The sequence below is a fragment of the Gopherus flavomarginatus genome, chromosome 7 (genome assembly GCF_025201925.1).
Source record: "Gopherus flavomarginatus isolate rGopFla2 chromosome 7, rGopFla2.mat.asm, whole genome shotgun sequence".
NCBI lineage: Eukaryota > Metazoa > Chordata > Testudines > Testudinidae > Gopherus > Gopherus flavomarginatus.
This window is the reverse complement of record NC_066623.1, coordinates 83,816,686-83,831,144: the sequence shown is the minus strand read 5'-3', so window position 1 is coordinate 83,831,144 and position 14,459 is coordinate 83,816,686. Positions and strand designations below refer to the sequence as shown.

Below are 14,459 nucleotides of genomic sequence, written 5' to 3'. Positions count from 1 at the left end.
TTGCAGTAGATGATTTACTTCCTGCCTTAAGAGGTGCTCATGAGAAGGGTCACTGCAGAGGGACGGGGAAAGGGACAGAGTAGGTGGGCAAGAAATAAAGGGGATAGCAGAGCCCGATCTTATGATCTCTAGGACCCAACGGTCCTTCATGGTGGACTTCCATGCTTGGTAAAAAGGTCTCAGTCAATGGCCAAATGGGCGAAGTGGTGCTGTCTTGAGGCCGTTCAGACCCTCAACCAACCATTCAAAATCACTGTTTATTAGGCGGTGGTTGTGACACCACTGGTTGGGGTTGTGATGGTTGATGTCTTTGTGGTCTGTTTCGCTATCTGTTGGTTTCATAAGGTCTGGGATTCTGACGATTAAATGGTGTGTCCCTAAAACTGCGATAAGGTTGGTAACGCTTTCTTTTAGCAAGTGGTGTATAAATGCCCAGCCTGCGGAGTGTCGCACATAAGTCTTTCATGAAGTGTAGCACCTCATCGATCTTAGATGAGAATAGTTTTTCTTTGTCAAAGCAGAGGTCTTCCAACTCGAGTTGCAGTTCTTTTGGAATGCCAGAAGACAGGAGCCAAGGGACTCTCCACATTACAATTGCTGTGGCTGTGGTAAGCACTGCCATATCAGCAGCATCCAGGGAGGCCTGTAAGGCAGTGATGGCCACCAACTGTCCTTTAATTAGTAAGGTCTTGAATTGTGTTTGTCCTGGGAAAGGTCATTTGTGAACTCGAATAGCTTCCCATAGTTGTCGTGGTCATACTTTGCCAGAAGGGCGTTGTAATTAGTGACCCTAAATTGAAAAGTGGACAATGTGTAGACCTTCCTTCCTAGGAGGTCCAGTCTTTTGTGGTCCTTATCAAGAGGTGTGGATTTACAGTGAGGCTGTTTGGATCAATGGTTTGCTGCGTCAACTAGCAGTGAGTTTGGTGTCAAGTGGAAAAGAGGAAGTCCATTCCTTTGGCTAGCACATATTGGCCCTTTTGCATGCAGGCAGGATGGTGGTTGGCATCTGCCACACTGTTTTGGCAGGTTCCAGAATGGCCTAGTTTACTGGGAGTGCAATTTTTGAGGACAAGGTTTGCAAAACGTCAAGCAATTTATGCTGATATTCTTGGACTTCTTCCAATGGGTATATCCTGGCTCAGCACAATTCTCTTAAACAGTTCTTGAAACTGTTTAAAATCATCCATCATTGTAGGTAGAGGTGGCATAACAGCCTCATCAGGAGATGAAGAAGAGTTGCGAGTTGGTGATACATTTTCTTGACCTGTTTCTTCCTCGAGCTCCTCTGCTATATCCTCTGGGGCAATGGATGTAATCACAGGGGATAGTGGGAGACCCAAGTTCACCTTGGGTGGTAATGAGGTTCTGGCATAGTGGGCTCTATCTTCTGCCCATGGGTCCCATGGCAGCCACTGCATGGGAAATGCCATGAGGGGACACATCCAGGATTGTCCATACCATGGGTGAATGGGCTATGGTGGCTACAATGTTCCTCCAATTGGTCTGTGGTGAGCAGAAATGGAGTGCCATAGTAAGACGACCCCTTTCTCCTGATTCTCATCCACCCTGTCACGTGGTACCGACGGTGCCATGGGAGGCATGGGCTGTGTAGTGATGTTCCGTGGGGGAGATCTGTCGGTGCTGAGAAGAAGTGGTAATAGGGGTACCAAAGATATCAAGATATCCCTCTGTGTGAGGAATTGCTGTGGTGCTGATGGAGCAGTGTTCCCTCTAATTTTTCCCATAGAGGTGATGTAACACACATCATTGCACATAACAAAATCCATGTGGTGGGGGTGGGGCCAACGGGTTCAGAGTATGGGAGGGGCACAGAGCTGAGGAAGAGGATTGGGGTGCAGGGCTGTGAGGGCTCAGGCTGGGGGTGGGGGCAGCGATGAGGAGATCAGGGCTGGGGTGGGGAGTGAGGGGTCTGGCTGAGGTTGTGGGCTCTGAGGTGGAAATGGGGATGACGGGTTTGGGGTGCAGGCTGCTCTGGGGCTAGGGCAGGGAGAGAGGACCCCCCTCAGCTCTCTCTCCCTGCAAAAGCATCTGGGCTCGGGGGAGGGGGGAGAGGAGAGGTGCTTCTCCCAGTCGTGGCAGTTCCAGTGCTGGGCCTTAGGTGCCCCCCCCAAATGTGGCAGGTCTAGGTTTGATTCAGGCCAGGGTAGGGGCACCCCTCCCCTGGCCAAGGCAGGTCTGGGGCTGAACTGGGGCAGGGAGAGGGGCACCCCTCCCCAGACATGGCAGATCCCAAGCGGGAGGTCTCCCTGAGGTGCTTAATAGGCTGCTGCAAGGCCACACGGAATTCAGCGATTGTGGTGGTGCCAAGGATCCCAATGATGTGGTTTTTGTAGGAGCTAAACAATGTGAAACTGCTCTGTGGCTCACCTTTGTCAGTACCAGCAGTCCCACTGTGGTTATATCAGTCAGTGGTGCCGAAAATGGCAGTGCCAACGAAGTCGGTGGTGCTGAGTTCATTGTCAGTGCTGTAGGTGGTGGCAGAATCCCATGCTGACATAGTTGGTGCCACGGAGGAGGCATGGCTATGTCTATGCCTTGCCTCCATTTCTTTTGCTTTGGGCTTGGCTGTACGGCCCATGCCAGGCGAGTCGAAAGTGTTGACTTGAGAGGCGACTGGCACCGAAGACGATAATCTCACAAAGGATTGTTTCTTTTTATGTGGTTCCCTCTGCAGAGAGGTTGAAAGTCGCTTCCTCTTTTCTTTAAAAGATCAAGTTGTGTTCTTCATCAGTTCTGACCTGGTCAGAAAGCCTTTAGAAAGGAGCTTTTGGTGGACCATTTCTGGGCTTGGTAGTAATGATTTCTCCATTAAGATCAACTTGAGGCGAAGGTCCCACTTGCACCAGGCTCTCATCTTCAGGCTGTTGCAGCAAATGCACTTTTGGGGTATGTGAGATTCACCAAGACATCTCACACACAGTGCGTGTCTGTCTGATCTCAGCATTGCTTTGTGGCAAGAGCCACATCTTTTAAAGCCTGGGGAAACCAGGCATGCTTCAGAGAGTGCTCCAGAAAGGAGCAAGGAAACAGGAAAATATTTTTTTGAACAAACTAACTAACTTATCTAAGGAATCTAACTAGTTTTTCTCTTTTTTCTATCTACAGGGGAAGAAGTTGACACGCTGCCCCTAGTTCAGTCTTCAGCTGAGGACGATTGAGAAGGAACCAAAGGAGTCGGGCCGTGCACATGCTAGACAAGATCCCAATGGCACCGCGAGACAGCTTCTGCGCATGTGCATCCTGATCGAACACTGCTACCAAAAATCTCCAATCAACAGCACAGTGATGCACCTACACCTTAAGTGGAGCACCCACAGGGACAGCACTCTAAGAAGAACTAGTGGAAGCTTGCATAAAAACCACTGACTTCAATCCAATGAGAGTACTGTATACAGAATAATGGCCACAAGCAAGGCTGATTTTCATGAAAGATATTGCACAATTTATTTTCTTATAAATCTTGTACGTACTCATTAGCTAGACCCAGTATTAATTAACAAGGGTTTCTTACTGAGCAATGGGGCATCTAACTAGTATGGATAAAACAGACATGCATTTCAAAAGAAAAAAATCCAAAGAACCAGGGGAAAGAGATTGCAAATGTAAAAAGAATACCAATCCACATGATTTTAAAGGTTCACATGTTAAGGCCCCAGGGAGTTTAAATGTAATATTAGTAAAGAATCCTGTGGCACCTTATAGACTAACAGACATTTTGGAGCATGAGCTTTCATGGGTGAATACTCACTTCGTCAGATGCATTCTGACGAAGTGGGTATTCACCCATGAAAGCTCATGCTCCAAAACGTCTGTTAGTCTATAAGGTGCCATAGGATTCTTTGCTGTTTTTACAGATCCAGACTAACACAGCTCTGATACTTGTAATATTAGTGTTTGCATGGGCAAAACAATCAAATCAGCTTCTCTGTAGAAAATGTTAACTAATGGATATGAGGTTTGCATGGCCATCTCCTAAGGCTCCAATCCATTTTATAGCACATGCTTAAAATGCTCGCTGAATTGAGACTTAAATCTTTAAAACAAACCCCTCTGCTCATTTTAACCACAAGACTGCAACACCTGTAATAGTGTCTTCCTCTGCTGGAAGGACGGTTACTTCAATGTAGGGTCTTGAGGTTTGGAGAATAAAAAATTGGAAAACCCTCAAGACTCCCTAAACAATGAAGAACCCTAGATGTAGGATAAGGAAGTCTTTTCTAAAAGACTAATAAATTCCCTGCAACATAACTGTGTTATTGACTTTACAAATTTTAATTTCAAAATTTGATTACATTTGTTCTGGAAGAAAAACATTCTTATGAGTCCACATGTGAAATGGCTATGCAAATCACAATTTACAATAATATTATATTAAAATGGATAAAGAAATTTAATCTTAGGCCTTTTTCTAGATGAGCTACATTACTGTTCCATTTACCTGCTCCTGAAATGTGTATTGCTGCAATACTCTGCACCTCACTAACAATTTATCAATAATACATGTAAATAACAAAATGACACTTCAATTTATTTAACATATTTAATATATTAAATACTATTTGCAAACATAATTAAGAAATATTCTTTACTTACATCATCCAAAGCCTTGGACTGTATGTAGTTAAAATATGGGAATTCCTTGAAAATATTTCTAAACTGAGCAGCTTAAGATCATATTCAAACCATTCAGTTAAGAATATAAAACATATCTTTCTTTTCTTTTAACTGAAAGTAGCTGCTTTATTAAAACCTAAATAAAGAATGTCCACTGATGTAAATATGTCAGGGGGTTCCTAAAATGTAACTCAAATGATTTGATGGTTTCAATTCAATTCCTTGTGGACAGGAGTCCACTTTACAAAACCCCCATGCATCAATAACTTTTAGGAATGTATTGCCAGTCTCAGCAGAGACTAAGAACTAAAAACAAAATGAAATAATCCTTAGAGGTAGTCCCTCTGAAGAGAGATGTAAACTCTTTTTTACTCCACAAAACATGTATAGCAGGGCGAAGCAGATCATTCACTGCTTGTGCATGCCTGCTCTGTGAAGAGAGAGAGCAAGTGCACACTTCAGATTCAAAAGCATTAAACTGATAAACATTTTTAAAAAACAAGGTTTCAAAACCTCTACTTCACATTTTTTTAAAATACATAGACATAAATGAATGTCATGCTGTTTTCTTCATTCTGTATATGTAGCTTTATGCTTCGCTTTTCTCCACAAAACACATATGTGTACACACACACGCACAAGAGGAGAGGTTGCCCAGAAAAGCCAAGGGGGGAAAAAGTGCAAGGACACATAGGTACTGTCCAATTAAAAAATATACAGATGTAGAGGGGTTCAAATATAGTTTCTTAAAATAACAATTTTAAATACTTTTGCTCAACTCTGATTAGTATATACAGCACTGGTATTGTTGTTGTGTATTTTCAAACAACAAAAAACAACAGGTTTAGTTTTTTCAATATTGCTTTTATTCTGAGAACTAGTTGAAGGAAAATACCAAAGAAAAGGAAACATCGACCAATAAGTAAGAGTAATCAGAGTAAAGAAGAGTTGTAATGCTGATGGAGTGTTTAGGAAAATAAGGGCCAAGATTTAAAAAAAGGTACCTAAAGTTATGTAACAACCTGCTTGTAAAAGAGCTCAACTTCCAGCAGCTTTCACTTACATCATTAGATTCACTGACAGCTCAGTGCTTTTGAAGTCTGGACACTAAATAAGCCTAAACATGGATTTGAGAAGCCTAATTTTAGGCACCCATTTTTGAAAATGTTTAGTCTGGGAGTGTGTCAGAGTATTAGAAAACAACTATTAAAGAACCGAAGATGGCAAAAGTGAAACATATCCGTATGCTAATTCACTTCAGCTTTATTTGAAGTTTTATATTTTAATTAGGTAAGTACCTGTACTTTATACTGACATTTTTAATGTATCATTTTTATAAACAAATATGAGTACATGATCTAAGAATAAATTGCTTAGGCAGTGAATGATTAATTATCATTCCATTGTCCTATTTTCATTATGTTTTAGAGGTACCAAGCATAAAGAATATTTTACCCTTTGACTTCCAGATTCTGTTGGGAATCAAAAGTAATACTGTAAAATACATGTTTTTTGTTTTAGATGTAAACCAGCTACAGTCAGTAAAAGGATACGGATTTCTGTAACAGCCCTCAAAAACCCCAAATCTTTTTTTATAGTTCCTAAAGAAACAAAAACAGATTTATAAAAACTGATATGGTTTTCTACCAATAACCTTTAAACATTATTTTCCTTATATCTGCACCTTTTGAAGAGTTACAGGCTTGTAATTGCGCATAGGGTGATATGGGAGGATTTGACAACTGAGAGGGAGGGTCATGGGCTTGTCACTAGGAGGGATTTGTACAGGGTTCCACAGCTTGTGAGTATCAGGAAGGTCACATACTTGTCATGGAGGGTTTAGCAGTAGGGAAATGGGTTAGTCACTTGTTACTGTAAGGGGTACTTGAATATGCATTCCCCTTAACATCGTTTACTAATTACAGCTCATTTTATGTCTCTGCTTTGTGAATTTGTCATTCCTATCACATTATAGTGAACTCTGTTATTTCTTTTGTGCATTTTTATGTGATTTCCTTTTAATTTACAGGCCTTTAAAAATGTCCCTGATGCAATCACAATAGGACATTAATTTATTTTCCTCGGTTTCCTTTACATAAGGATTTAACTTTTTACTATGTCTTGAGCATTATGCCCTTCCGAAACTTTCAACTATCCTACATCTCACAACCCCTGGAGGTGTCAGGACCCCCACTCCGTTTGAGAACCCCTGCTTTAGAGCCTACAAGTCCACTCAGTCCTGCTTCTTGTTCAGCCAATCGTTAAACAACTCTGTTTACATTTACGGGAGATAATGCTGTCCACTTCTTATTTACAATGTCACTAGAAAGCGAGAACAGGCGTTTGCATGGATCTTTTGTAGCTGGTATTGCAAGGTATTTACATGCTAGATATGCTAAACATTTGTATGCTCCTTCATGCTTCGCCCACCATTCCAGAGGACATGCTTCCATGCTGATGACACTCGTTAAAATAAATGTGTTAATTAAATTTGTGACTGAACTTTTTGGGAGAGAACTCTATGTCTCTGGCTGTGTTTTACCCGCATTTTGCCATATATTTCATGTTATAGTAGTCTCAGATGATGACTCAGCATATTGCTCATTTTAAGAACACTTTTGCTGCAGATTTGACAAAACACAACGAAAGCACCTATGTGAGATTTCTAAAGATAGCTTCTGCACTCCACGCAAGGTTTAAGAATCTGAAGTGCCTTCCAAAATCTGAGATGGATGAGGTGTGGCGCATGTTTTCAGAAGTCTTAAAAGAGCAACACCCCGATGCAGAAACTACAGAACCCAGGCCACCAGAAAAGAAAATCCAACCTTCTGCTGGAAGCATCTGACTCAGATGATGAAAATGAACATGCATCAGTACACATTGCTTAGGACTGTTATCAAGCAGAACTTGTCACCAGCATGGACGCATGTCCTCTAGAATGGTGGTTGAAGAATGAAGGGACATATGAATCTTTAGCACATCTGGCACATAAATATCTTGAAACGCTGGTTACAACAGTGCCATGCAAATGCCTGTTCTCACTTTCAGGCGGACTTGTAAGTTCTAAAGTTTTACATTGTTTTATTTTTGAATGCAGTTTTTTTTTGTACATAATTCTACATTTGTAAGTTCAACTTCCATGATAAAGAGACGGCACTACAGTATTTGTATTAGGTGAACTGAAAAATACTATTTCTTTTGGTTTTACAGTAAATATTTGTAATAAAAATAAATATAAAATGAGCACTGTACACTTCGTATTCTGTGATTCTGTGTTGTAAGTGAAATCAATATATTTGAAAAATGTAGAAAACCTCAACAAATATTTAAATAAATGGTATTCCATTATTAACTGCGCGATTAATCGCAATGAATTTTTTAATCACTTGACAGCCCTACTATCAATATATTTTTTAATTATGATTTGTATTTCAGTAACAACCAGTGTGCAGGCACTGTCCACACACAGAGAAAGACAGTTCTTTCCCCAAAACACTCAATCTAAAACTGAAAGCTACTAGTTTATTGATTTTAAAGTCAATAAAAAAATCATAAAATCTACAAGGCTAACATTTTATTATTTTATCAAAATGCTTTGTCACATTACTTTCTCCTGCTCCCTTTTCACTGTTATTTTTCTTTGTAAAGCCTGATCCATTGAGGTACTGAGTCATGTCCACAAGTTATTCAGCAACCAACATTCAATTCCTGTTGATTTCAAATGAAGATGAAAGCACCTCAAAGAACCAGGCTTTTAGAACGTAAACTCTTTGGGACAAAGACATCAGGTGATTTTCAAAAGTGCTTAAGTGACTTATGAGCAAAAGTTTCACAGACTACACTAAGGAGCTTTTTAAAGTCCCACCCCCTTGTCTTCATATATTTGCCTATGAAGCACCTAGTATGCTATTGTCACTGTACAAATAAGAGTCCCTCATTATTATAAGCCCTTGTGTCTTTTGTGGTTTAGGAATACCTAGTTAATTCCTTCTTCCTGATTTGGTGGTCTACACCTAACCTTCACCATCTGCTCATTACTTCATCTTACCCAAATATTTTTAACATTTATTGTACATATCCTGAATTCTTCTTCATCTGAGAGCATGAATATACATTATTAATACAGATATCACATCAAGAGTGTAGTAAATTTTTTCTGAAATATTACGAAGAATAATTATAATTACCTTCCATGCCAAAAGTCTTTGAAGCATCAGGAAATGACTGTACTTTAGCTTCTTTTCCATCTTCAGAAGTAGAAAAAACATCATTTACACTAAAATCTGAATATTGAGGTATCTACATACTATGCTTATTTTTCCATAACTCTTTTTTCATCTTTTATATGTAATTGTATTACAATAAATGTCAACTTCCTTCATCAGAGCGAAACTGTCTTTGTAATTTATATAATCAGTTGTTTTAAATAAGCTTCAAAAGTCTCAGTTGAAGATTTCATATATTTTATTACCGTTTTCCTAATATTTTAATACACTTTTTTGATAATACAATGTATTGTTTTGTTTGTACAGATACAAATACTAGGAAACAAAATCTTTTCTTCTCATGAGCATATCTAAGTTTGCTTGATTCAACTGAAATTTGTCTACCTAGAAAGTAGTCCTCTTTTCTAGACAGATTTTTAAGAACTCAATCACAATGAACAGGCTACCAATCCCATCTACCCACCCATGCAAAATAAATACTGGATCCTAATGCCAGATTGCCACTTACTGCACAGAAGAAAGTAAAATTTAAAAGACCTGAGGACTGAACAAGAACGAAGAATTGTTTATATGTATGACCTCTCCTCTTAGGCAGCAATGAAGCTGCATAAAGGGCTGTTTTTCCTCATCGTCCAATTGGCTTTCAATTTCATACAGCAACAAACAAGTTAGTGCTACATTCATCTAGGAGTGTTTGTATTAGCCAGTAATTTCCTTAAAATAACAAAATCAACTCCGTGCTTAACTTTCTTGTAGAAGGGTTGAGCTCAGGGCTTTTTAATTAAGGTACTGAAATATTGCCAGGAGGAAATATCTGTTTTTAATTACATGCAAAAGAATAATAGTGATAGTGCCTGGAGCTCTATTAAGTACTTTCATTTCAAGGATCAAAAACTCAGTCTTTGACAAATGTAACTAAAATAATAATATGATTCTGATAGTTGATGAATTATGATAATTGGCTAGAAACACATACTTTTTTTGAATGTTGAGCTGATACTTTCATCATCACCATCTTCTTGAAAGTTAATTAATATTTTATTTTCTGAAATATTTCTACCAGGCTGTTGACAAGCCCTGATTTCATTTTTTAATCTTTATTGTGGTCAGAACAGGGAAAAGAGGAAACCATTTCCAGACTTTCATGTTGCAAATGACTTATCTCCCTCTCCTAAACTTAACCTTAGTACTTGCTTTTTAGAAGTCATGTCAAAATGTACAGATACTGATGATTTACCATTTGGTTCTTCAGCAGCCCTCTTAAAATGTGGTACATACTTCTGCCTCTCTGTCTCATCTATAAAAGCCAACACATTATTCCCTACATAATATTCAGCCAGTGCATTAAATCTCTGCATAAAAGAGGACCACGTTCACATATATTGTCTGTATGGACAGTGCTATTTTCTTTCAATCCAGATGTATTGCATCATCATATTGTCAATCAAAAACTTAAAAATACTGGGCTACTTGCTACACAAAACAGAGGGGAACAAAATGGAGCAGAAAACTCAAAACTACATGGTGGGTGGAAGACAGACTTCCCCTGGTCACAAAGATCTTTCAAGCCCCATATAGAAGAATCTTCCAGATCTAGAGGAATCAGACATCACTGCAAAAAACTGAACACACATATGAAAGATGCCAGGCTATTGCAGGAGATATACAAACTGTAATTTAGTAATATGATTGGCATGAGTCACAGGTGGGAACAAGTGTGAATGCACAGGGCTTCTACATAGACAGCCTTGACTTTTACTAGCTATCCCAAGTATGTACAGATTCTGATCACCCTAATGATTCAGAAGTACAGATCCACTTCTGTCAGCTCTTTCCCTCTTGCAAAACAATTAGGAGGAAACACCAGGATTGGGATCTCGTGGTGTTTCATATCCCCCATTAGGTTTTTCCTGCAAAGGGACCAATTCAGCCTATGATCTTTGCCAGTATTGCTTTTAAAGAATAGAAGGGAGTTACCTCACACGTGAACCAGTGTTGACAGGGCCAAGGGGGATGGATAGCTCAGTGGTTTGAGCATTTGCCTGCTAAACCCAGGGTTGTGAGTTCAATACTTGAGGGGACCATTTAAGGATCTGGGGCAAGAATGTGTCTGAGGATTGGTCCTGCTTTGAGCAGGGGGTTGGACTAGATGACCTTCTGAGGTCCCTTCCAACCCTGATATTCTATGATAACACAATCAGGGTGGATGAAGTTCATTCTCAACAATTGATGAGGTGGTGTCAACTCCAGGAGAGGAAAAAGCTGCTTCTGTACTGAGCCAGTCAAGCCCAAATTAGTGGAGTTAAATTTGCAAATGAATTTTAGTTCTGCAGTTTCTCTTTGAACTCTGTTTCTGAAGTTTTTTTGTTCAACTCTGGCTACTTTTAAATCTGCAATGAAATGTCCAGGAAGATTGAAGTATTCTCCTACTGGCTTTTGTATGTTATCATTCCTGATGTCCAATTTGTGTCCATTTATTATGTAGAGACTGTCAGGTTTGGCCAATGTATATGGCAGAGGGGCACTGCTGGCACATGATGGCATATATCACATTGGTAGATGTGCAGGTGAATGAGTCCCTGATGGTGTGGCTGATGTGGTTGGGTCCTCTGACGGTGTCACTAGAGTAGATTTGGGGACAGAGTAAACAAGGAGGTTTGTTACAGGAATTGGTTCTTGGGTTAGCGTTTCTGTGGTGTGGTGTGTAGTTGCTGGTGAGTATTTGCTTCAAGTTGGGAGGCTGTCTGTAAGTGAAGACTGGCATGCTTCCCAAGGTTTGGGAGAGTGAGGGATCATTTTCCAGGATAGGTTCACAATTTTTTACCCATGAAAGCTTATGCTCAAATAAATCTGTTAGGGCTTGGCTACACTTGTGAGTTACAGCACAATAAAGGAGCCCCGGGTGCACTACCTCACTACCCAAACACACTGGCAAGGCACGCAGAATGCTCCGACTCTGCAGCTACAGCGCTGCTGGTACTCCACCTCAGCACGCAGAATAACGCTTGCTGCGCCCCCGCTGGAGCACTGCCAGTGTGAACAGGGTGTTGCATTACTGTGCTCTGATCGGCCTCCGGAAACGTCCCATAATCCCCTTAAGTCAATGTTTTCCAAACCTGGGACGTTGCTTGTGTAGGGAAAGCCCCTGGCGGGCTGGGCCAGTTTGTTTACCTGCCCTGTCCACAGATCTGGCCGACTGCAGCTCCCACTGGCCACAGTTCGCTGCTCCAGGCCAATGGGAGCTGCTGGAAGCGGCAGCCAGTATGTCCCTCGGCCCGCGCCGCTTCCTGCAACTCAGAAAGGACATACCTGGTTTTCACTCCCTTTGCACCACCAGAGCAACACAAAGAGTACACTCATCCCTCAGAATCTGAGCTATTATTTTTCTAAATTACACGTCTATAATACTTCACATGAGCACCAGTGTATTTCATATTAAAAATGAAGGTCAAACATTTTACCTAGACAGTTATTTTTTTCCAGTTCCTTCTGTAACTCCTGAGTGGCTGGAATTCCAGTAACAGATGGAGCAGGTGCAAGATACCAATTTTTTGGTTCTTCGTGTTCTAAATATCTGCTTATAACACAGGTACATGAGATAAAAGTATTCCTTAACCATTTCCCACCAAATTTATGTTAACGTTATTAATTATAAAGTACTATATTGATTGTTCCTTCCCCTATAATTAATCATTTTGTAAAGAAGCCATAGTAAATTTAAGGCATAAAACATCTGCTAGTTCATGTCTTAGAAGTACATACTGAATACAGAATAAACACAAGCACAAAGTAACATTGTTCTGTGTACTTTAACCAATATTACAGAATATCATGTGTTCCCAGTTTGGGACTAACAACCCTCATTAGCATCACACATCCCCCCTTTATTTACAGCTAGAGGAGGAAGGGGAAATTTCAAAACTTTTTTCTGTTACAACATGAGGTCAAGATATTGAAAAGGCTGAGAACTAGTAAAGTACATAATTCAACAAACTTACTTTTGATTGGCATCTGATCTTTCAAAAAACAAATTGTCCAATGAAAAGACAGTGGCTGTAGGTTTCAGCATTGCTCAAGATCAGACATGAATTCTCATTACACTGTAAAACACAGCACAAGATTGTGTTGTATATATACATATGCAAAGAACAAAGAAAGTTTTCTAACCAAATAAAATGTGTGCGCTTATAAACGTGCATACATATATATATGCGCACACACTTTTTTTTTTTCCACCTTTAGGTTATTATCCTTGCTTCAAAAAATAGGTTCTTTTGCATGAACAGAAAACCAATTTCTTCACAAAATTTCAAGATCATTATCAGTAAAGCTATATGCACAATCCTATAAACACTCATGCATGTTCGTAAAGTTAAGCATGTACTAAACGTTTTCAGAATCAAGGCCTAACTCTGCCTCTTTATCTAGCGATAAAAATAAACTGAATTTTCACCAGAAACCCATTGTAGTTTCTTACAGACTTAAGCATTTGATTTTCTAAAACAACTGTTCTTAGCTCATCTTTTCCAACGAAATAGAAAAATGATGTACAGGTACAATTTTAAACACTTTTTACATAACCACAATATCACCTTTGAAAAAAAGAAAAGATGAAGCTGAGGAGGGGAAAGCTTGTGTTAAAATGTTTTATTTCAGAAAATAATTTTTATATATATTCAACGGATTATAGTTTTATTTTATATTTTTTCTCGCAGTATCTTCTTTCTTTCTGACTACAAAGGGCCCTCTCCTTTTGTTGGACCTGATTCTGCCACCTCTTAAAAAAAAACCCAAATAGACTATTCACAGTTATTTAAATAACGTAATTATTTTAATTTACAAGGTCAGAAATCTTTCTACATAGCCCCATATTACTTAGTAGCAAATTGGACTGTGGGCTCAATCCCCAGGTCCTTAAAAGGTTTTGCCTGCAGGATCAGGTTTATAGGATGAACTGTATGTTATCTAACATATATACTAGCTTTGAAACTTTAAATACTAAATAAGAATGTTTTTCCTTCAGTTCTTTGCCCAGGTGAAGTTTCCTTCAGTTTTCTTTGCCCTATATTATAATGAATCTAAGTTTAAAAGAATTTACTAGACCCAAACTTAATATGTACTTCAAAGAATGCCAATTAGCTTAGACACAAAACTTAAGTTCTGTTACTAAAACAATAAAGTTTTATATCCACAATTGCTTTCACAGGTCAGAATTACAGACCCAGGATTTTACCCTGTTTTGATAGTTTAACTTAACTACTGTGAGGAGGCCCACTGAAATATTTGGGACCTAAGTTAAGAACAACACCAGAGAGTCTTGTGTGTTCCTTTAGGCACCCCTGCCACATTAAAGGGGACAGCCAAAAGAATCCCTCTGTCAAACACTACTCCGAGAGGGGGGAAATTATGGGACTTAATAACATACTAAACATCCAAAGAGCAACCCAGGACAGATGGTAAAGCCTTTCTATATCCTAGGTAACATTTCCCTTATCAGCAAAGACAGGGATTTAGGAGTAATCATTTACTAAATTTCCCTTATCAGCAAAGACAGGGATTTAGGAGTAATCATTCCCCTTGCCATCCCAGCTCTGT

General features: G+C 39.6%; 2 protein-coding genes across 10 annotated transcripts in view; both read right to left on the bottom strand.

Moving 5' to 3' along the window:
- Positions 1-14,459, bottom strand: part of TGFBR3 (transforming growth factor beta receptor 3) — a 518,676-nt gene that overhangs the window by 172,639 nt on the left and 331,578 nt on the right. The window lies entirely within an intron of this gene.
- Positions 1-14,459, bottom strand: part of HFM1 (helicase for meiosis 1) — a 105,657-nt gene that overhangs the window by 90,499 nt on the left and 699 nt on the right. Inside the window, 5 exon segments of the mRNA XM_050962113.1 lie at positions 4,618-4,688; positions 6,192-6,239; positions 8,826-8,885; positions 12,326-12,441; positions 12,863-12,964. Of these exon segments, the coding sequence (XP_050818070.1) occupies positions 4,618-4,688; positions 6,192-6,239; positions 8,826-8,885; positions 12,326-12,441; positions 12,863-12,933 (366 nt within the window). The 5' untranslated portion in view covers positions 12,934-12,964.